Source organism: Pinus tabuliformis, chromosome 7 (genome assembly GCF_031772625.1).
Source record: "Pinus tabuliformis cultivar Carrire ecotype Pingquan chromosome 7, CPIR1, whole genome shotgun sequence".
Classification (NCBI taxonomy): Eukaryota; Viridiplantae; Streptophyta; class Pinopsida; order Pinales; family Pinaceae; genus Pinus; species Pinus tabuliformis.
In genome coordinates, this window is record NC_142293.1 from 1,267,011,260 (window position 1) to 1,267,035,953 (window position 24,694).

Genomic DNA, 24,694 nt, shown 5'->3' on the forward strand with positions numbered 1-24,694 from the left:
CTTCATTTTATGAAGTTTCAGGCATTTTGTTGTAGATTTTGTATACTAATTTTGTTTTCTACTCGAACATTTTGTAAATAATCATTTTAAAATTAAACAAAATTGTAAATTCTCTTTAATTCATTTCATCGTAGCACATAAAACTCTAGGCAGTCTAGTCCCACTATCTCACTTGCCCTAGCCCTAATGAGATTCGAGGAGGAGGTTAAGAAAAGTATACAACATTTCTTTGATTAACAATCTTTTGGCAACCATACTGCGGAATGACTCATTTCCCAATCATTTGTATATATTTTTGAATTAATTACTATTTAATCTTTAAAACAACCTAATCTTTGTTTTTGGATTTGTGATCAAACAAATTTCGCTCATTCCTTGATTCGATTGTACAAAATTACATTTCTAACAAAGAGTGTGCGAGGAAGTGGGCTATAATTTCCCAAAATATTGAATTAGAAGAATGAATGAAAGCTTTGTTAAGATAAATCCATCAATGTGAGAACCCTAATCATTTGTAATCTTTGATCAAAATCATCTCATAATCAGTGGGTGTCTTAGTTTACCATGATTAATGATCATCCATTCTAATCAACAAAATGATATTATTCCTCAGTTGATTGATCAAATAAATATTTCTAATTCATTACTTAATTATATCTTTAAAAACACATCTAATATCCAACAAATGAACCATGATTGGTCTGTAATTGCTTATGAAATTGACGTGGCCAATGAACAAGAAGCCTTAATTAACTAACAACGTGAACGTGAATGCCAACGCATACACGCCCCTCACCAATAATTTTCATATAAATAATGAGCCTCTGTCTTGAAGAAGACTTAGAGGTGATAGTCTTGAATATACATCCATAAATGAAATTCAAAGATGTAAAATCATCTTAGAAGTTGAAGCTAGGCGCTGATTCTTAAAAAGTTTAACCACTTCTTCTAGGGCTACCTCTCCCGCGAAGCATGTAATTTCTGGAATTCAGGCTCAACCTTCTTCCAGAACTCACGGGTCCACAACCTTTAGGTCTTCCTCATCAGTTTCAGGCTCAATCGCCACTCCCACTATTTTGGTTGGATCAATATATTCATCCTTCATTCCTCATCAGTCAACCATTAACCCTGCGAAATTCGTCTCTAGGTATGGCTTGTTTCAATTCGAAGAGGACATTAATAATTCCACTTCACATGTGAAATAACCTCTTAACCTGGCACCAACCAATGCACCTCTTCCAAAATTCAAATACCACTTGCCTAAATCCTCCACTGACAGAACCATCACTGCAAATGAAAATTAAATTGTGTTCTATGATGCCTGCCACAATATGGGGGAAAATGATAATGACAGATGTCTGCAATTATTTTTTAATTCCCTCCAACGTAAAGCCACTAATGATTTCTTAGAACTTCGTCCTAAATATTTCTCTACAAGGGAAGATCTTTGTTATTGGTTCAGTTCTACATATGGGACACTTATGAACCCTATTTTCCTTTTATTTGATTATAATAAAATTTCGTTCTCAAAAGGAAAAAAAATTAAATAGTTTAATCTTCACTTCACAAAATGATATAATCATATTCATGAAATAATTCGCCCTCAAAATAAATAAATAAATGATGCACTAATATAATGCATTTCCCCATCCCTACTATCATAATATCAAGGAGAAAATTTCTTCTAGTATAGAGTCTCCACTTCATATTTTTCTAAAATATGAAGAACAAGTTCATAGTGTTAGCGCTTGAATCTGCCTCAGGCTAAAGGAAGGCGAGGTTCAAGGCAACATTAAACCAAGCTCAGCCTCCTAGCTAGCCCTACGAGGACAGGAGAGGACTCTCTCTGGGTCTATCTCGATAAAATGATCAATAGAGTCCGAGATGACTTAAATGATAATTGATTTTAGGATAGTAAATGAATTTGAATGAGGGATATTTGATTTAATGACTAAATTGCTAGGCTGTATGGGATGAGGACAACATGAACAGAGATTTAACCAAAGGTATAAGATATTTCATAAGGCGAGATAAGCATGAGGTTTTAGCAATCGAATTGAATTTAAATGGGGTGAAAAGACTATTTAAGATAGCTGAAAAGGGAATTAAAGTATGAATCCTTTCCAAGTAGAAGAAAAAACATAAAGAATGAACACTTCCTCAAGGCAGAGCACTGACTGAATTCTGCCTTTCTCACTTGAAAGTATTCAGCTGGAAACAATCATGAATGGACTACAAAACAACACATGATACATATGAAACAGAGAGAAAAACACATTGCCAAAACTCATACCGCAAGGATCTTATAAATCAAAGCTGCACCATTTAATTATTTCTCTGTCAAAACTATACAGTGATAGTGCTGGGTTTTTTCTTACCACACTGTTTCTCAGAACTCAGAACCTTTTACAAATGATTTTTTATGCCATAAATAATCTCCACTATGAGAAAACAAATCGATCCAAATGGGGAGTTGTTACAACTAAAATCCTGGGGATATGAAATGAACCATCCATCTGTTCTATAAACTAAACACTGTTTCATTATTTCACTTGAAACTTTTTGATGGCCAATAAAAAAGGCGACAACTGTAGCTGCAGATCATAACCAAAGTGAAGAATAGGGAATCGAATCTTATTTCTCTGCCCTGGTGGATGCCTCTGATTTAAATTTTGGCTTTTCGACTTCTGACTTTTTGCCTTCCTTGTGCCTTTTTCACCGCTTGGTTTTCGACTTTTTCACCCTTTGTGTCTTTCAAGGCCTTTCTCCTTTATGCACTGCTTACAACAATACTGATGTGTTCAATGCTTTCTATGCAAACACAAGTGCTTCAAGTAATGAGTTGCTTGCAAGCCTTTTGGCACCATGAAGTCCTATACAGGCAACTTCACCAGCTACATATAGACCCATTATAGGTGTCTCTCCATGAAGTTTAGCTTTGAACCCCACCACACATATAATGTGCAGCTGGCACTACAAGTATAAGACTTTCTATTATGTCAAGGCCATACTTCGAACACTCAGCAACAATATTTGGGGAAATGATACAATGTTTCCTCCTTGGCTCTGTGACTTATATCCAATAGAACATATCTCTCATTCTGTTTCTTTAATTGATCATCAATACTGCGTACCACCACATCTCTAGGTGCAAGTTCTCCTCTGGAATCATACTGTGGCATGAACCTTTCCATAGCTTGATTGTAAAGAATACCACCAGCCCCACCAGATGCAAGTAAAGTTACCCTTGAAATCAGGTGGACCACCTCATTAGTGTCGGTGTTCAATGTGTCCACACCGTGAGAGTAAATATTTGATCCATCCTCAAACGTAAGCAGGTCTATGGCAAAGTGATGCTCAAACATGGTGATGTTGGGGTTATTAACAACAACCTTCGATAGAGCTAGCTCAATCTCTCTTCCTGTCATATCTACTACATGAACAATACGGTGATGAGAATGCCCCCTCCCCTCTCTAGCAAGATGTAAGCTACCATATTCACCATGATCAAAGGATGCACCCATGGTGATCAACTCTTTAACTCTATCTGGGCCTTCTGTGCATACCACCTTTACAGTCTATTTATCACATAAGTATGCACCAGCAACAATAGTATCCCGAATGTGGTTCTCAACAGAATCTGAAGGAGAAAAACTGCACTAATATATCACCTTGCACATAATTTGTATTACTCTCATGTGGTTCAGCTTTTGTGATGACTACCACATACCCATGTTTTGCAACTTCAAGGGCATATCTAAGACTAGCCATCCCACTACCAATGATAAAAAAAAATCAAAATATTTAATTGAATTGGCACTTGACTTGGATACATGAACTGCCTTTGGGGATTTTCTCTCTTCATTGTCTATGGAGGCCATGCAAAGCTGAGGGCTCTGAAATCGCATATTTTCAAATATCCCCAATGTATATTTTTCAATCCTTTTCTTATAGGTGAAGTTCTTCAGCAATGTCTGGGACAGTAGTGAAAGTTGCTTTTGCATTTTATTCTTCCTTGAGTGTATTGCAATGGATAACTGGCCATTGTTTTCCAGTACATGCTTTGCATTCATCATAGATAATCTTGTGGAAGAGTTCCCTGTATTGAAGACTTGTGTCATGCTATCCTGATATGAGTGGGAATTTATTCTGCCATTTTGCTGATGAATGTCCTTTTGTCCTTGGTAACCATAGTGCTCATCAATAGGGACACCAGACTAGAACTGATGGTGTGAAGAAATACCATAGCTATGACGATGATTCTGATTGTCATTACATCTTACACCATAACTATTGAAAGCAGATACAGCATAACCCTGCTCATTACTCTGACTGCCATTATACACTCTACTGTTATATTTTTGAGAGTTATCTGAAGGATATCCATGTTCAAATCCAAGATTATCATCTCGTTTTGGATATGAATTAGGACTATAAATCATGTTGGTACCTCCCCAGTACGAGCTTCATGCTACACACTAAGTGTTACCTCCTATGAGCTGCTGTTCCTTAATTGCAGACTGTTGGCAATAAGACAATGAGCAGATTTTCCTAGATGAGGAGCTGAGGCAGGAGCAGTATGGTGTGGTCGTTCTCGATTATGTGCCCTCCTCCCATTATCTTCATGCCATAGAGTTGGTGTATTTACATCATTCTCGCATACAGACTTCTTTGGCTTTATTACTCCATTAGGAGGTTGTGTAATGTGTTTGTGTGTTGGTGGGAACTTGTAAATAATAGAAAGCACTTGATTGCTTGTGATATTTTCCATCCCCTTGATAGGCGAAGTGCAGATAAGGGGGCATGCTTCTCCATCACAAATGCAAAAGAAACCATTCATCTCCCCACTAGCTCTAGGATCAATTTCTTCATTCACTCCAAGGTTTTTTTTTTTTTTTTTTCTACCCTGAAAGATGGCTGCCTTGATCATAAATTGAAAAAACATATGGTGACAATGGCTGGCTCATGATCACAAATAACAAGTCATACATCACAGTATTTCTACGCATTTCCTCTGCTGTAAAGGTGCACTCAACCTTGTTAACCTCCATGAGTAAGTGAGCTTCATCAATAAAAGGAAATTTTGCCACACCCTGCCAAGCAAAGCGTTTATCATTCATGTCTATCTCAAAGTCAGTAGGATAAAAGTCAATAATACGTGAGTTTGGATCAGTCATTAAGGGTCTATAATTTTCAGGAAGAGCATTTGCACTTGCAGCTGGAAGATTTTCCCATGAGCTTATTGAACGGTTTAAATGGCTTCCCTAGTTCAAAGCTTATCTCCAACCGATCCATATCCCTCAGATCAGATGCAAACAGAGCATAGTGACATGGATAAAACCATTGCCACAAACATACACCTTGATAGAAATAAAATCCGCCACAAATGTTCTTTGGATCGGACGCCACAATATGCAATGACTGCCACCTAAGACATAACGCCTCTTTCATTCAATTTGGATCATGAATACGCAGATGAAGCATTTTACATTCAACATTCGGCAATTACATGACTGTCGTTTGCTAGTATGATGACATCTTCCATGTAACGTCGGTGCTTTTCATCGGCAGTTGCAATTTCATTCAGGGAGCTAGTCAAATCGCCACCATTGTTAGGGACGGTCTTTTGCTTTACCGTTTGCAGCCAATTCTTGAAATCTAGCTCTACCTGCGATTTTGCTGATGCCATTCAATTTCCCAATCTAAACCCTTATTCTCACCTTTTCCAAAATACTTCTGTTTTCGGTCAATAATAGATGAAGACTTTGGATCTGCGATCCTGTATTACAGTATATTACCTCTATTTAAAGATTTATTATGAACTTGACCCACCATAGTTTGCTTGTCACAAGGATTTGAATCTTCACAGCTGGGATTAGAAATAGTTCCAGTATTCACATCTCCATTCCATCCGTCGGTACTCAATTTTACTGGAGCCTTCTTTCATTTAGTCATCTCTCCACCACCATTAGTAATCTTATTCAATTTCTTTTTTCACTCCTTTTCTCTATATACTGCATGTTTTATGCCATTGTTGTCCATCCAACCTTCTGGCCAAAGTTCAGCAAGCTCTATGTATAGTTTCTTTATTTGTGGGCCTTTGTGTTCATCCATTCCCTTAACATACTGATCATAGAGATCACAAAGTCGGTCTTCGGTTGCATAATCCCACTTGTAGCATCCATTGAATTTTCCTTTTTCTACAGAGGTTGACAATGCTTGTAAATCATCCAATGAACCTTCTTGCCTGCTTTCCTGAGCTTGCAAAGAAGATACTTGCATTTGGACCATTTCGGTCACCTCCTTTTTTATGTGTTCAAGCCTACCTTCTTTTTCCTGCTTGGCCGAGATTCCTGATGCAATCATTTCCTTCAAGTTTCTCTTCAATGTTTTAAGCCGCATTACATGGCCTAAAATGCCCATAAGACGACTAATTACATCATTTGAGATTTTTCCTTGTTTTGTCGCCAACCTAGCTACTTTGCCATGCTTTTGCTTGACATCACGAGGTATACGCATTTTCACCACTTGGCATGACTGAACTGATTCTCAAATGTCAGTAGAAGGTGGACACAATTCATAAATTCCCTTTTCCAAATCTTGGAAGGCTTCATCCAGAATAGTGCATTGAGGCCTTGCAAGACTAGCTTCCTTATGAAGTGGTAGTGAAGGCTTGATTTGGAGGTCGATATCTGGTATACAACAGGATTCACATCCACTAAATTGTCACCTTCTTCAACTTTCTCAAAGGCTCTACTTTTATTGGAGGTTGACATATCATTTGCGCACTTCATCAACTGTCTTGTATGGCATTCAGTTCCAAGAGTTGCATGTTTATCTGAGTGATATTGCATATCACCGTCTGAAGGTTCAACCATGATTTCCTTCTTGAAAGTGGTTTCTTTAGAGCCTGCAATCGAAATATTTGGAATTACCCCATCCTTATTAAACACCTCAATGCCTATGACAGTTGGCTCTATTTTACAATGAACTTCTTTGCATCTCTCAACTTTTAATGAACTGGGCCCAACGTGAACATTTCCTGGTTTTGATTCTTTCTTTTTCAATGGTTTTTCATCTGAATATTAACCAACAGAAAGACAAGTGATATCCTGACCAGAGCTTGTGGCATTCATACCCACCAAAGGTCCACTTCTTGCAGCTGCCTTTATTCGAAGAGCACCCATCTTTGACAATTTTCTTGGAATCTCTTCATCATTTGGCATCTTCTTGGTATCTTTCCTTCTCCTTTTCTTTGGAGCAAGCACGGGAGAGGCAGCAGGCTCATTCGAGTGTTCTAATTTCCCTCTGTTGATGAAAAATCCTGTGTGTTTTGTCTTTCCCCCATCGCCTGAGAAGTAGTCATCCAGTTCTGTATCATCTATAAATGAGTCTTCAGTATCATACTGGTTGTCGTCTGGAATTTTGTCTAGCTCTTCTTCATCACTACTTCCAGTTCCATTGTACAAACGTTCGATCCTCTCAATAACTGCACTAAATCGATGTGAAGGAGCTGAACCCAGATCCGTCTACTGGAGGTGATAAACAGATGTGCCACTGACTATAAGGCGGACAAGAGATGATTTACAACCTTACAAATTCATTTGGAGCAAAGAATTTGAGTTTTTAATAGAGCAAAGACGAAAATTTTTGTTCCAGCTCTGTGTGTCGCGTACTCTGCACAGTGCGTCGCGTGGGCTCTGTGTGCCATGCCCACACAATTTTCCACTGCAGAAATGGTCCCTATGCACCGCGTGCGCCCAGTGCATCACGCCACTCAGCCTATGCGCTGCGCTGCTTACAAACACCCAATCTGCCCCTTTTAAAATGTGTTTCCATCCCTCCAACTTCAACGCGACTTCTCCTTTGGTTTTTTTTTTTTTTTTAATATCCTTTGATGCAAATGGACTAATAAATTATATAGACATGGAGAAATATCATACATAGACATGGATTCAAATTTTGTTTTTCACTTTGTAATGTTTTTGGCTTTGGCACTTTTATATTTAATACAACTCTAACATTTGTTTCCTCACTGATCTTCTGAGCTTGAATGATGAAATTATTCTTGTCCTTTGCAGGGCTAACTGATGTTGAATTCAGCAAAGGATCATGGCGAGGCTGCATGTGAGCATCTTCAACTGAAAAAAACTTTGAAAAATTCCATATTTGAAAGCGAATTTAATGATTTCTTCTTCAAAACTCCGTTTTGAAGAAGAATCTATCTTGAGCATTATTTGATGATGAAATTTTGTACTGGAAACTGATTTGGAACCTCTCATGCAAACTCAGTCGACAAAACCCTAGACTCAAGAATTAAAATGACTCTTTTGACCAAAATGGCTTTTGATGACTACAAATGACGAGAAATGAACCTTGGTGAATTCGACTCTGACAAAGGACTGACAAGACTGAGTCTAACATTGGCTCCAATTGGGATGGAAGCTATCGCTCCATGGAGGTGCCAAGAGCATCAGATCTCTGGGAGAGCTAGACAGTGCCTTCGTCCATTGGGCTATGGAGTCCATTATTCCGACAAACCAACATGACTCAATTTATTGACTGAAACTTGACTCAAATTGACTCAATGCAAACTGAAATGACTGAACAACTTGACTCTAACAAGCTAACTCAAAATGACAAATACCTGGACTTAAAACTTAAAGCTTGGTGGCAGTACATGGCCACCTGTTTTTCTTATAAGACAATATATCCTCAAACTATATCAAAATGACAATGCAACCACTCAAGGAGATGGCTTCTTGACTGATTCTTCCCATCAGATCTTCTGGTCAATAATACAAACTGATCACTGGGCATCCAAAAACATATTTTACCATGATCTCCTTCATCACTGAACACTGCAATAAAAACTTTCACAACTGACTGCAACAGATTGGCCATTGGATCCTAAAAAACATGAAGATTTACCTCTTGCTGAAAGAACAAGGTGTCCTTTTCACCTACTTATGATCTTTCTTCAAAATGTACTTCAGTGAAAATATGCTCCTGGTCCCTAAAACATTCTGAACAAATATATGAGCAGATCTCTTCTTGGAAAAAAATTTCAACACATGAAACATATGAAGAAGAATCTGAATGGAAATCCTGAATGTTTTGATCTTCTGCGGTGTGAATGTACTGTAGGTCATCTTCATATGATATGATAGCCAGGTTTTCATGTTCCTTATTACATTCATTAATCATAAGAAGAGAAACTTCATATGATTCTTGAAGCGCACAAATGACATTTCTACCATCTACTAAAGATTCATCCAAGGGAACCTTCTCACTTACTTGAACGAAGGTCTAATTTTGTTGTTCATGCACTGACTGGATTACCTCCTCATGAAGGCTGTATTCTAATGAACTGAGAACATTTGGATCCATAACTGTGTCTTCTGCATCCCAGATGATTTCAACAGCAAAGTTCTCTTTCATAGGATTCTGTACTTGGCATTCTTGGTCATCACAATCTGAATCTGGAACTGAAATAGTTGTCCTGACATTATCACATTCTGCAATTAGAACTGAACTTACTTGCATGTCGTCTTCTTCTATTGACAGATCTGAACCGACACTTTTTCTTTCATCACCTTCAGCCATATGGAACTCTTCAACCTACTGATCTATTTCATATAATTCATGTTGACTGTCAAGATGCAGAATTCTTTCATCTTCCACCGTACTACAATCTTGATCATGCTGCAAATTTTCATGATCGTCTTTACGCTGCTGAAAGGGATTTTCATACAGGGCTTCCATGATCTCATCATCCATGAAATTATCATCTTCATAATATTTTTCAAGGCTTTCAATAAAAGTAGAAGCATGTTTGTAACAATCATGAACTAGATTTAATGATGGATAAGATTCTTTATACTTCTCAAAGAATATTGAATGAAAATCCTTTAGACAATAAATGGAAGCAGGTGGCAAACTTTCATACCAAGATCGGGCTTTGTCTTCCAGAGTAGCCATAAACATTTTCATCAAACAATCTTCAGGAAAATCGATCTTTAATTTATGCACATGAATGTGAAATTTCACCAGATGAAGAGCAGCATCATTACCTTCCACATTTCTGAACACAGGCAAATTCTTTGACCAATCTACCTTGGGCATTTTATTTGGAAAACCTGGGATATGATCTCAGCTCATGGGAGCGTATCTTCTTGCAATCCGATACATCTTAAGAAATCTCAAAGCTACTGATCCCTCTGCAGTGGAGTCACCATGAAGGATTGATTACATGGATTCTTCAGTGAATGGAGTCGCCTGGTGAATGATTTCAGCCGTCTTCTTATGTCTAATCGTTGTTCACCATCGACAATCAGCTCTAAACTTGAGATATGTACTGGGGTAAAACAATCGACAAGTAATCCATTTCGTTCCCCAGTGGAGTCGCCACTATGTTAGCGCTTGAATCTGCCTCAGGCTGAAGGAAGGCGAGGTTCAAGGCAACATCAAACCAAGTTTAGCCTCGTAGCAAGCCCTACAAGGACAGGAGAGGGCCCTCTCTGGGTCTATCTCGATAAAATGATTAATAGAGTCCGAGATGACTTAAATGATAACTGATTTTAGGTTAGTAAATGAATTTGAATGAGGGATATTTGATTTAATGACTAAGTTGCTGGGCTGTATGGGACGAGGATAGCATGAACAGAGATTTAACCAAAGGTATAGGATATTTCATAAGGCGAGATAAGCATGATGTTTTAGCAATCGAATTGAAATTAAATGGGGTGAAAAGACTATTTAAGATAGCTGAAAAGGGCATTAAAGTATGAATCCTTTCCAGCAGAAGAAAACACATAAAGACTGAACACTTCCTCAAGGGAGAGTAATGAATGAATTCTGCCTTTCTCACTTGAAAGTATTCAGCTGGAAACAATCATGAATGGACTGCAAAACAACACATGATACATATGAAACAGAGAGAAAAACACATTGCCAAAACTCATACCACAATGATCTTATAAATCAGAGCTGCACCATTTAATTATTACTCTGTCAAAACTGTACAGTGATAGTGTTGTGTTTTTTCTTCCCACACTTTTTCTCGGAACTCAAAACCTTTTACAAATGATCTTTTATGCCATAAATAAGCTCCACTATGAGAAAACAAATCGATCTAAATGGGTAACTGTTACAACTAAAATCCTGGGGATATGAAATGAACCGTCCATCTGTTCTATAGACTGAACAACGTTTCATTATTTCACTTGAAACTTTTTAATGGCCAATAAAAAAGGCGACAACTGTAGCTGCAGATCATAACTGAAGTGAAGAATAGGGAATAGAATCTTATTTCTCTGCCCTGGTGGATGCCTCTGATTTAAATTTTGGCTTTTCGGTTTCTGACTTTTTGCCTTCCCTGTGCCTTTTTCACCGCTTGGTTTTCGACTTTTTCACCCTTTGTGTATTTCAAGGCCTTTCTCCTTTATGCATTGCTTACAACAATACTGATGTGTTCAATCCTTTCTGTGCAAACACAAGTGCTTCAAGTAATGATTTCTTGCAAGCCTTTTGGCACCATGAAGTCCTGTACAAGAACTTCACCAGCTACATATAGACCCATTATAGGTGTCTCTCCATGAAGTTTAGCTTTGAACCCCACCACACATTTAATGTGCAGCTGGCACTACAGGTATAGGACTTTCTGTTATGTCAAGGCCATACTTCGAACACTCAGCAACAATATTTGGGGAAATGATACAATGTTTCCTCCTTGGCTCTGTGACTTATATCCAATAGAACATATCTCTCATTCTTTTTCTTTAATTGATCATCAATACTGCGTGCCACCTCATCTCTAGGTGCAAGTTCTCCTCTGGAATCATACCGTGGCACGAACCTTTCCATAGCTTAATTGTAAAGAATACCACCAGCCCCACCAGATGCAAGTAAAGTTACCCTTCAAATGAGGCGAACCACCTCATTAGTGTCAGTGTTCAATGTGTCCACACCGTGATAGTAAATATTTGATCCATCCTCAAACATAAGCAAGTCTATGGCAAAGTGATGCTCAAACATGGTGATGTTGGGGTTATTAACAACAACCTTCGATAGAGCTCGCTTAATCTCTCTTCCTATCATATCTACTGCATGAACAATACGGTGATGAGAATGCCCCTCGCCCCCCTCTCTAGCAAGATGTAAGCTACCATCTTCACCATGGTCAAAGGATGCACCCATGGTGATCAACTCTTTAAATCTATCTGGGCCTTCTGTGCATACCACCTTTACAGTCTCTTTATCACATAAGTATGCACCAGCAACAATAGTATCCCAAATGTGGTTCTCAACAGAATCTGAAGGAAAAATGCACTAACACCACCTTGCGCATAATTTGTATTACTCTCCTGTGGTTCAACTTTTGTGATGACTGCCACAGACCCATGTTTTGCAACTTCAAGGGCATATCTAAGACCAGCCACCCCACTACCAATGATAAAAAAAATCAAAATATTTAATTGAATTGGCACTTGACTTGTATACATGAACTGCCTTTGGGGATTTTCTCTCTTCATTGTCTATGGAGGCCATGCAAAGCTGAGGGCTCTGAAATTGCATATTTTCAAATATCCCCAATGTATATTTTTCAATCCTTTTCTTATAGGTGAAGTTCTTCAGCAATGTCTAGGACAATAGTGAAAGTTGCTTTTGCATTTTATTCCTCCCTGAGTGTATTGCAATGGATAACTGGCCATTGTTTTCCAGTACATGCTTTGCATTCATCATAGATAATCTTGTGGAAGAGTTCCCTGTATTGAAGACTTGTGTCATGCTATCCTGATATGAGTGGGAATTTATTCTGCCATTTTGCTGCTGAATGTCCTTTTGTCCTTGGTAACCATAGTGCTCATCAATAGGGACACCAGACTGGAACTGATGGTGTGAAGAACTACCATAGCTATTATGATGATTCTGATTGTCATTACATCTTACAACATAACCCTGCTCATTACTCTGACTGCTATTGTACACTCTACTGTTATATTTTTTAGAGTTATCTGAAGGATATACATGTTCAAATACAAGATTATCATCTCATTTTGGATATGAATTAGGACTATAAATCATGTTGGTACCTCCCAGTACGAGCTTCATGCTGCACACTAAGTGTTACCTCCTGTGAGCTACTGTTCCTTAATTGTAGACTGTTGGCAATAAGACAATGAGCAGATTTTCCTAGATGAGGAGCTGAGGCAGGTCTAGTATGGTGTGGCCATGTGCCCTCCTCCCATTATCTTCATGCCATAGAGTTGGTGTATTTACATCATTCTCGCATACAGACTTCTTTGGCTTTATTACTCCATTAGGAGATCGTGTAATGTGTTTGTGTGTTGGTGGGAACTTGTAATTAACAGAAAGCACTTGATTGGTTGTGATATTTTCCATCCCCTTGATAGGCGAAGTGCAGATAAGGGGTATGCTTCTCCATCGCAAAGGAAAAAGAAACCATTCATCTCCCCACTAGCTCTAGGATCAATTTCTTCATTTACACCAAGTTTTTTTTTTTTTTTTTTTTTTGCCCTGAAAGATGGCTACCTTGATCATAAATTGAAAAAACATATGGTGACAATGGATGGCTCACGGTCACAAATAACAAGTCATACATCACATTATTTCTGCGCATTACCTCTGCCGTCAAGGTGCACTCAACATTGTTAACCTCCATGAGTAAGCGAGCTTCATCAATAAAAGGCAATTTTGCCACACCCTTGCCAAGAAAAGCATTTATCATTAATGTCTATCTCAAAGTCAGTAGGATAAAAATCAATAATACGTGAGTTTGGATCAGTCATCAAGGGTCTATAATGTTCAGGAAGAGCATTTGCACTTGCAGCTGGAAGATTTTCCCATGAGCTGATTGAATGGTTTGAATGGCTTCCCTAGTTCAAAGCTTATCTCCAACCGATCCATATCCCTAAGATCAGATGCAAACGGAGCATAGTGATATGGATAAAACCATTGCCACAAACATACACCTTGATAGAAATAAAATCCGCCACATATGTTCTTTGGATCGGATGCCACAATATGCAATGACTGCCACCTAAGACATAACACCTCTTTCACTCAATTTGGATCATGAATACGTATATGAAGCGTTTTACATTCATCATTCGGCAATTACATCACTGTCGTTTGCTAGTATGATGACATCTTGCATGTAACGTCGGTGCTTTTCATCGGCAGTTGGAATTTCGTTCAGGGAGCTAGTTAAATTGCCACCATTGTTAGGGATGGTCTTTTGCTTTACCGTTTGCAGCCAATTCTTGAAATCTAGCTCTGCCTACGATTTTGCTAATGCCATTCAATTTCCCAATCTGAACCCTTATTCTCACCTTTTCCAAAATACTTCTGTTTTCGGTCAATAATACATGAGGACTTTGGATCTGCGATCCTGTATTGCAGTATATTACCTCTATTTAAAGATTTATTATGAACTTGACCCACCATATTTTTCTTTTCACGAGGAGTTGAATCTTCACAGCTGGGATTAGAAATAGTTCCAGTATTCACATCTCCATTCCATCCGTCGGTACTCAATTTTACTGGAGCCTTCTTTCGTTTAGTCGTCTCTCCACCACCATTAGTAATCTTATTCAATTTCGTTTTTCGCTCCTTTTCTCTATAGACTGCATGCTTTATGCCATTGTTGTCCATCCAACCTTCTAGTCAAAGTTCAACAAGATCTATGTATAGTTTCTTTATTTGTGGGCCTTGTGTTCATCCATTCCCTTAACATACTGATCATAGAGATCACAAAGTCGGTCTTCGATTGCATAATCCCACTTGTAGCATCCATTCAATTTTCCTTTTTCTACAGAGGTTGACAATGCTTGTAAATCATCCAATGAACCTTATTGCCTGCTTTCCTGAGCTTGCAAAGAAGATACTTGCATTTGGACCATTTCAGTCACCTCCTTTTTTTATGTGTTCAAGCCTACCTTCTTTTTCCTGCTTGGCCGAGATTCCTGATGCAATCATTTCCTTCAAGTTTCTCTTCAATGTTTTAAGCCGCATTACATGGCCTAAAATGCCCATAAGACGATTAATTACATCATTTGAGATTTTTCCTTGTTTTTCTGCCAACCTAGCTACTTTGCCAAGCTTTTGCTTGACATCACGAGGTATACGCGTTTTCACCACTTGGCATGACTGATCTGATTCTCAAATGTCAGTAGAAGGTGGACACAATTCAGCAATTCCCTTTTCCAAATCTTGGAAGGCTTCATCCAGAATAGTGCATTGAGGCCTTGCAGGACTAGCTTCCTTATGAAGTGGTAGTGAAGGTTTGATTTTGGAGGTCGATATCTGGTATACAACAGGATTCACATCCACTGAATCGTCACCTTCTTCAACTTTCTCAAAGGCTCTACTTTTATTGGAGCTCAACATATCATCTGCGCACTTCATCAACTGTCTTGTATGGCATTCAGTTCCAAGAGTTTCATTTTTATCTGAGTGATATTGCATATCACCGTCTGAAGGTTTAGCCATGATTGCCTTCTTGACAATGGTTTCTTTAGAGCCTGCAATCGAAATATTTGGAATTGCCCCATCCTTATTAAACACCTCAATGCCTACGATAGTTGGCTTTTTTTTACAATGAACTTCTTTGCATCTCTCAGCTTTTAATGAACTGGGCCCAACGTGAACATTTCCTGGTTTTGATTCTTGCTTTTTCAATGGTTTTTCATCTATTCACCAATAGAAAGACAAGTGATATCCTAACCAGAGCTTGTGGCATTCATACCCACCAAAGGTCCACTTCTTGTAGCTGCCTTTATTCGAAGAGCACCCATCTTTGACAATTCACTTGGAATCTCTTCATCATTTGGCATCTTCTTGGTATCTTTCCTTCTCCTTTTCTTTGGAGCAAGCACGGGAGAGGTAGCAGGCTTATTCGAGTGTTCTAATTTCCCTCTATTGATGAAAAATCCTGTGTGTTTTGTCTTTCCCCCATCGACTGAGAAGTACTCATCTAGTTCTGTATCATCTATAAATGAGTCTTTAGTATCATACTGGTCGTCGTCTGGAATTTTGTCTAGCTCTTCTTCATCACTACTTCCAGTTCCCTTGTACAAACATTCGATCCTCTCAATAACTGCACTAAATAGATGTGAAGGAGCTGAACCCGGATCCGTCTGCTAGAGGTGATAAACAGATGTGCCACTGACTATAAGGTGGACAAGAGATGATTTACAGCCTTACAAATTCATTTGGAGCAAAGAATTTGAGTTTTTAATAGAGCAAAGGCGACAATTTTTGTTCCAGCTCTGTGCGCCACGTACTCTGCCCAGTGCGCCGCGCGGGCTCTATGCACCACGCCCACGCAATTTTGCACTGCAGAAACAGTACCTATGTTCTGCGCGCGCCCACTGCGTCACGCCACTCAGCCTATGCGCCGCGCTGCTTACAAACACCCAGTTTGCCCCTTTTAAAACGCGTTTCCATCCCTCCAACTTCAACGCGACTTCTCCTTTGGATTTTTTTTTTTTTTAATATCCTTTGATGCAAATGGACTAATAACTTATAGAGACATGGAGAAATATCATACATAGACATGGATTGAAATTTTGTTTCTCACTTTGTAATGTTTTTTTGGCTTTGGCACTTTTATATTTAATACAACTCTGGCATTTGTTTCCTCACTGATCCTCTGAGCTTGAATGATGAAATTATTCTTGTTCTTTATAGGGCTGATGATGTTGAATTCGGAAAGGATCATGGCGGGGCTGCATGTGAACATCTTCAACTGAAAAAAATTGAATAATTCCATATTTGAAAGCGAATTTAATGATTTCTTCTTCAAAACTCAGTTTTGAAGAAGAATCTCTCTTGAGCATTATTTGATGATGAAATTTTGTATTGGAAATTGATTTGGAACCTCTCATGCAGACTCAGTCGACAAAACCATGGACTCAAGAATTAAAATGACTCTTTTGACCAAAATGGCTTTTGATGACTGCAAATGACGAGAAATGAACCTTGGTGAATTCGACTCTGACAGAGGACTGACAAGACTGAGTCTAACATTGGCTCCAATTGGGATGGCAGCTGCCGCTTCGTGGAGGTGCCAAGAACATCAGATCTCTGGGAGAGCTAGACAGTGCCTTCATCCATTGGGCTATGGAGTCCATTATTCTAACAAACCAACATGACTCAATTTATTGACTCAAATTGACTCAATGCAAACTGAAATTACTAAACAACATGACTCTAACAAACTAACTCAAAATGACAAAGACCTGGACTTAAAACTTAAAGCTTGGTGGCAGTACATGGCCACCTATGTTTCTTACAAGACAATATATCCTCAAACTATATCAAAATGACAATGCAACCACTCAAGGAGATGGCTTCTTGACTGATTCTTCCCATTAGATCTTCTGGTCAACAGTACAAACTGATCACTGGGCATCCAAAAACATAGTTGACCATGATCTCCTTCATCACTGAACACTGCAATAAAAACTTTCACAACTGACTTCAACAGATTGGCCATTGGATCCTGAAAAACATGAAGATTTACCTCTTGCTAAAAGAACAAGGTGTCCTTTTCACCTGCTTCTGATCTTTCTTCAAAATGTACTTCAGTGAAAATCTGCTCCTGGTCCCTAAAAAATTCTAAACAAATAGATGAGCAGATCTCTTCTTGGAAAAACATTTCAACACATGAAACATATGAAGAAGAATCTGAATGGAAATACTGAATGTTTTGATCTTCTACGGTGTGAATGTACTGTAGGTCATCTTCATATGATATGATAGCCAGGTTTTCATGTTCCTTATTACATTCATTAATCATAAGAAGAGAAACTTCATATGATTCTTGAAGTGCACAAATGACATTTCTACCATCTACTAAAGATTCATCAGTCATGAACTAGATTTGATGATGGATAAGATTCTTTATACTTCTCAAAGAATATTGAATGAAAATCCTTTAGACAATAAATGGAAGTAGGTGGCAAAATTTCATACCAAGATCGGGCTTCGTCTTCCAGAGTAGCCATAAACATTTTCATCAAAAAATCTTCAGGAAAATCGATCTTTAATTTATGCACATGAATGTGAAATTTCACCAGATGAAGAGCAACATCATTACCTTCCACATTTCTGAACACAGGCAAATTCTTTGACCAATCTACCTTGGGAATTTTATTTGGAAAACCTGGGATGTGATCTCAGCTCATGGGAGCATATCTTCTTGCAATCCGATCCATCTTAAGAAATCTCAAAGCTACTGATCCCTCTACAGTGGAGTCACCGTGAAGGATTGATTGCATGGATTCTTTAGTGAGTGGAGTTGCCAGGTGAATGATTTCAACCGTCTTCTTATGTCTGATCATTTTTCACCATCGACAATCAGCTCTGAACTTGAGATATGTATTGGGGTAAAACAATCTACAAGTAATCCATTTCGTTCCCCAGTGGAGTCGCCACTATGTTAGTGCTTGAATTTGCCTCAGGCTGAAGGAAGGCGAGGTTCAAGGAAACATCAAACCAAGCTCAGCCTCGTAGCTAGCCTACGAGGACAGGAGAGGGCTCTCTCTGGGTCTATCTCGATAAAATGATCAATAGAGTCCGAGATGACTTAAATGATAACTAATTTTAGGCTAGTAAATGAATTTGAATGAGGGATATTTGATTTAATGACTAAGTTGCTGGGCTGTATGGGACGACGACAGCATGAATAGAGATTTAACCAAAGGTACAGGATATTTCATAAGGCGAGATAAGCATGAGGTTTTAGCAATCGAATTGAATTTAAATGGGGTGAAAAGACTATTTAAGATAGCTGAAAAGGGCATTAAAGTATGAATCCTTTCCAGGCAGAAGAAAACACATAAAGACTGAACACTTCCTCAAGGCAGAGCAATGACTGAATTCTGCCTTTCTCACTTGAAAGTATTCAGCTGGAAACAATCATGAATGGACTACAAAACAACACATGATACATATGAAACAGAGAGAAAAACACATTTCCAAAACTCATACCGCAAGTATCTTATAAATCAGAGCTGCACCATTTAATTATTTCTCTGTCAAAACTGTACAGTGATAGTGCTGGGTTTTTTCTTCCCACACTTTTTCTCAGAACTCAGAACCTTTTACAAATGATTTTTTATGCCATAAATAAGCTCCACTATGAGAAAACAAATCGATCCAAATGGGGAGCTGTTAAACTAAAATCCTGGGGATATGAAATGAACCTTCCATTTGTTCTATAGACTGAACAACGTTTCATTATTTCACTTGAAACTTTTTGATGGCCAATAAAAAAGGCGACAACTGTAGCTGCAGATCATAATTGAAGTGAAGAATAGGGAATCGAATCTTATTTCTCTGCCCCGGTGGATGCCTCTGATTTAAATTTTGGCTTTTCGGTTTCTGACTTTTTGCCTTCCCTGTGCCTTTTTCACCGCTTGGTTTTCGACTTTTTCACCCTTTTGTCTTTCAAGGCCTTTCTCCTTTATGCACTGCTTACAAAAATACTGATGTGTCCAACGCTTTCTTTGCAAACACAAGTGCTTCAAGTAATGAGTTGCTTGCAAGCCTTTTGGCACCATGAAGTCCTGTACAGGCAACTTCACCAGCTACGTATAGACCCATTATAGGTGTCTCTCCATGAAGTTTAGCTTTGAACCCCACCACACATATAATGTGCAGCTAGCACTACAGGTATAGGACTTTCTGTTATGTCAAGGCCATACTTCGAACACTCAGCAACAATATTTGGGGAAATGATACAATGTTTCCTCCTTGGCTCTGTGACTTATATCCAATAGAACATATCTCTCATTCCGTTTCTTTAATTGATCATCAATACTGCGTGCCACCACATCTCTAGGTGCAAGTTCTCCTCTGGAATCATACTGTGGCATGAACCTTTCCATAGCTTGATTGTAAAGAATACCACCAGCCCCACCAGATGCAAGTAAAGTTACCCTTGAAATGAGGCGAACCACCTCATTAGTGTCGGTGTTCAATGTGTCCACACCGTGACAGTAAATATTTGATCCATCCTCAAACGTAAGCAAGTCTATGGCAAAGTGATGCTCAAACATGGTGATGTTGGGGTTATTAACAACAACCTTCAACAGAGCTCGCTCAATCTCTCTTCCTGTCATATCTGCTACATGAACAATACGATGATGAGAATGCCCCCCCCCCTCTCTAGCAAGATGTAAGCTACCATCTTCACCATGATCAAAGGATGCACCCATGGTGATCAACTCTTTAACTCTATCTGGGCCTTATGTGCATACCACCTTTACAGTCTCTTTATCACATAAGTATGCACCAGCAACAATAGTATCCCGAATGTGGTTCTCAACAAAATCTAAAGGAGCAAAAACTGCACTAACACCACCTTGCACATAATTTATATTACTCTCATGTGGTTCAGCTTTTGTGATGACTACCACAGACCCATGTTTTGCAACTTCAAGGGCATATCTAAGACTAGCCACCCCACTATCAATGATAAAAAAAATCAAAATATCTAATTGAATTGGCACTTGACTTGGATACATGAACTGCCTTTGGGGATTTTCTCTCTTCATTGTCTATGGAGGCCATGCAGAGCTGAGGGCTCTGAAATCACATATTTTCAAATATCCCCAATGTATATTTTTCAATCCTTTTCTTATAGGTGAAGTTCTTCAGCAATGTCTGGGACAGTAGTGAAAGTTTCTTTTGCATTTTATTCCTCCCTGAGTGTATTGCAATGGATAACTAGCCATTGTTTTCCAGTACATGCTTTGCATTCATCATAGATAATCTTGTGGAAGAGTTCCCTGTATTGAAGGCTTGTGTCATGCTATCCTGATATGAGTGGGAATTTATTCTGCCATTTTGTTGCTGAATGTCCTTTTGTCCTTGGTAACCATAGTACTCATCAATAGGGACACCAGACTGGAACTGATGGTGTGAAGAACTACCATAGCTATGACGATGATTCTGATTGTCATTACATCTTTCACCATAACTATTGAAAGCAGATACAACATAACCCTGCTCATTACTCTGACTGCCATTGTACACTCTACTGTTATATTTTTGAGAGCTATCTGAAGGATATCCATGTTCATATCCAAGATTATCATCTCATTTTGGATATGAATTAGGACTATAAATCATGTTGGTACCTCCCCAGTACGAGCTTCATGCTGCACACTAAGTGTTACCTCCTGTGAGCTGTTGTTCCTTAATTGTAGACTGTTGGCAATAAGACGATGAGCAGATTTTCCTAGATGAGGAGCTGAGGCAGGTCCAGTATGGTGTGGCCTTTCTCGATCATGTGCCTTCCTCCCATTATCTTCATGCCATAGAGTTGGTGTATTTACATCATTCTCGCATACAGACTTCTTTGGCTTTATTACTCCATTAGGAGGCCGTGTAATGTGTTTGTGTGTTGGTGGGAACTTGTAAATAACAGAAAGCACTTGATTGTTTGTGATATTTTCCATCCCCTTGATAGGCAAAGTGCAGATAAGGGGGCATGCTTCTCCATCGCAAAGGCAAAAGAAACCATTCATCTCCCCACTAGCTCTAGGATCAATTTCTTCATTTACTCCATTTTTTTTTTTTTTTCTGCCCTGAAAGATGGCTACCTTGATCATAAATTGAAAAAACATATGGTGACAATGGATGGCTCACGGTCACAAATAACAAGTCATACATCACAGTATTTCTGCGCATTTCCTCTGCCGTCAAGGTGCACTCAACATTGTTAACCTCTGTGAGTAAGCGAGCTTCATCAATAAAAGGCAATTTTGCCACACCCTGCCAAGCAAAGCGTTTATAATTCATGTCTATCTCAAAGTAAGTAGGATAAAAATCAATAATACGTGAGTTTGGATCAGTCATCAAGGGTCTATAATGTTCAGGAAGAGCATTTGCACTTGCAGCTGGAAGATTTTCCCATGAGCTGATTGAACAGTTTGAATGGCTTCCCTAGTTCAAACCTTATCTCCAACCGATCCATATCCCTCAGATCAGATGCAAACGGAGCATAGTGATATGGATAAAACCATTGCCACGAACATACACCTTGATAGAAATAAAATCCGCCACATATGTTCTTTGGATCGGATGCCACAGTATGCAATGACTGCCACCTAAGACGTAACGCCTCTTTCATTCAATTTGGATCATGAATACGCAGATGAAGCATTTTACATTCAACATTCGGCGATTACATCACTGTCGTTTGCTAGTATGATGACATCTTGCATGTAACGTCGGTGCTTTTCATCGGTAGTTGCAATTTCGTTCAGGGAGCTAGTCAAATCGCCACCATTGTTAGGGACGGTCTTTTGCTTTACCGTTTGCAGCCAATTCTTGAAATCTAGCTCTGCCTGCGATTTTGCTGATGCCATTCAATTTCCCAATCTGAACCCTTATTCTCACCTTTACTTCTGTTTTCGGTCAATAATAATGAAGACTTTGGATCTGCGATCCTGTATTGCAGTATATTACCTCTATTTAAAGATTTATTATGAACTTGACCCACCATAGTTTGCTTGTCACGAGGAGTTGAATCTTCAGAGCGGGTTTAGAAACAGTTCCAGTATTCACATCTCCATTCCATCCGTCGGTACTCAATTTTACTGGAGCCTTCTTTCGTTTAGTCGTCTCTCCACCACCATTAGTAATCTTATTCAATTTCTTTTTTTAGCTCCTTTGCTCTATAGACTGCGTGTTTTATGCCATTGTTGTCCATCCAACCTTCTGGCCAAAGTTCAACAAGCTCTATGTATAGTTTCTTTATTTGTGGGCCTTTGTGTTCATCGATTCCCTTAACATACTGATCATAGAGATCAAAAAGTCGGTCTTCGGTTGCATAATCCCACTTGTAGCATCCATTCAATTTTCCTTTTTCTACAGAGGTTGACAATGTTTGTAAATCATCCAATGAACCTTCTTGCCTGCTTTCCTGAGCTTTCAAAGAAGATACTTGCATTTGGACCATTTCAGTCACCTCCTTTTTTTAATGTGTTCAAGCCTACCTTCTTTTTCCTGCTTGGCCGAGATTCCTGATGCAATCATTTCCTTCAAGTTTCTCTTCAATGTTTTAAGGTGCATTACATGGCCTAAAATGCCCATAAGATGATTAATTATATCATTCGAGATTTTTCCTTGTTTTGCCGCCAACCTAGCTACTTTGCCAAGATTTTGCTTGACATCACGAGGTATATGCGTTTTCACCACTTGGAATGACTGATCTGATTCTCGAATGTCGTAGAAGGTGGACACAATTCAGCAATTCCCTTTTCCAAATCTTGGAAGGCTTCGTCCAAAATAGTGCATTGAGGCCTTGAAGGACTAGCTTCCTTTTGAAGCGGTAGTAAAGGTTTGATTTTGGAGGTCGATATCTGGTATACAACAGGATTCACAACCACTGAATCGTCACCTTCTTCAACTTTCTCAAAGGCTCTACTTTTATTGGAGGTCGACATATCATTTGCGCACTTCATCAACTGTCTTGTATGGCATTCAGTTCCAAGAGTTTCATGTTTATCTGAGTGATATTGCATATCACCATCTGAAGGTTCAGCCATGATTGCCTTCTTGACAGTGGTTTCTCTAGAGCCTGCAATAAAAATATTTGGAATTGCCCCATCCTTATTAAACACCTCAATGCCTACGACAGTTGGCTCTGTTTTACAATGAACTTCTTTGCATCTCTCAACTTTTAATGAACTAGGCCCAACGTGAATATTTCCTGGTTTTTATTCTTGCTTTTTCAATGGTTTTTCATCTGAATATTCACCAATAGAAAGACAAGTGATATCTTGACCAGAGCTTGTGGCATTCATACCCACCAAAGGTCCACTTCTTGCAGCTGCCTTTATTCGAAGAGCACCCGTCTTTGACAATTTGCTTGGAATATCTTCATCATTTGGCATCTTCTTGGTATCTTCCCTTCTCCTTTTCTTTGGAGCAAGCACGGGAGAGGCAGCAGGCTCATTCGAGTGTTCTAATTTCCCTGTGTTGATGAAAAATCCTGTGTGTTTTGTCTTTCCCCCATCAACTGAGAAGTACTCATCCAATTCTGTATCATCTATAAATGAGTCTTCACTATCATACTGGTAGAAATTTGGAATTTTGTCTAGCTCTTCTTCATCACTACTTCCAGTTCCCTTGTACAAACGTTCAATCCTTTCAATAACTGCACTAAATCGATGTGAAGGAGCTGAACCCGGATCCATCTGCTGGAGGTGATAAACAGATGTGCCACTAACTATAAGGTGGACAAGAGATGATTTACAGCATTAAAAATTCGTTTGGAGCAAAGAATTTGAGTTTTTAATAGAGCAGAGGCGAAATATTTTTGTTCCAGCTCTCTGCGCCGCGTACTCTGCCCAGTGTGCCGCGCGGGCTCTGTGCGCCACGCCCACGCAATTTTGCACTGCGGAAATGGTCCCTATGCGCAATGCGCGCCAAGTGTGTCATGCCACTCAGCCTATGCGCCGCGCATGCCCAGTGCGTCACACCACTCAGCCTATGCGCCGCGCTGCTTACAAACACCCAGTCTGCCCCTTTTAAAATGCATTTCCATCCCTCCAACTTCAACGCGACTTCTCCTTTGGATTTTTTTTTTTTTTTTAATATCCTTTGATGCAAATGGACTAATAACTTATATAGACATGGAGAAATATCATACATA

The 24,694-nt window shown here is 39.0% G+C and overlaps 1 protein-coding gene and 5 pseudogenes across 1 annotated transcript; all 6 read right to left on the minus strand.

Annotated features, from left to right (window-relative positions):
- Positions 1 to 3,020: 3,020 nt before the first annotated feature.
- LOC149252035 (L-aspartate oxidase, chloroplastic pseudogene) lies at positions 3,021 to 5,177 on the minus strand (annotated as a pseudogene).
- Positions 5,178 to 5,943: 766 nt separating this feature from the next.
- Positions 5,944 to 6,878, minus strand: LOC149252036 (ubinuclein-1-like; annotated as a pseudogene).
- Positions 6,879 to 7,032: 154 nt separating this feature from the next.
- LOC149252037 (ubinuclein-1-like) lies at positions 7,033 to 9,546 on the minus strand. The gene is made up of 2 exons (XM_089454058.1): positions 9,372 to 9,546; positions 7,033 to 7,513 (listed from the first exon to the last, which is right to left on the minus strand). Exons 1-2 carry the CDS (start codon positions 9,544 to 9,546, stop codon positions 7,086 to 7,088), a joined length of 603 nt encoding a protein of 200 aa, XP_089310184.1. The 3' UTR covers positions 7,033 to 7,085.
- A 4,767-nt stretch (positions 9,547 to 14,313) lies between these two features.
- LOC149252038 (ubinuclein-1-like) lies at positions 14,314 to 19,632 on the minus strand (annotated as a pseudogene).
- A 110-nt stretch (positions 19,633 to 19,742) lies between these two features.
- LOC149252039 (L-aspartate oxidase, chloroplastic pseudogene) lies at positions 19,743 to 20,246 on the minus strand (annotated as a pseudogene).
- Positions 20,247 to 22,372: 2,126 nt separating this feature from the next.
- LOC149252040 (ubinuclein-1-like) lies at positions 22,373 to 24,236 on the minus strand (annotated as a pseudogene).
- Between the last annotated feature and the right edge of the window lie 458 nt (positions 24,237 to 24,694).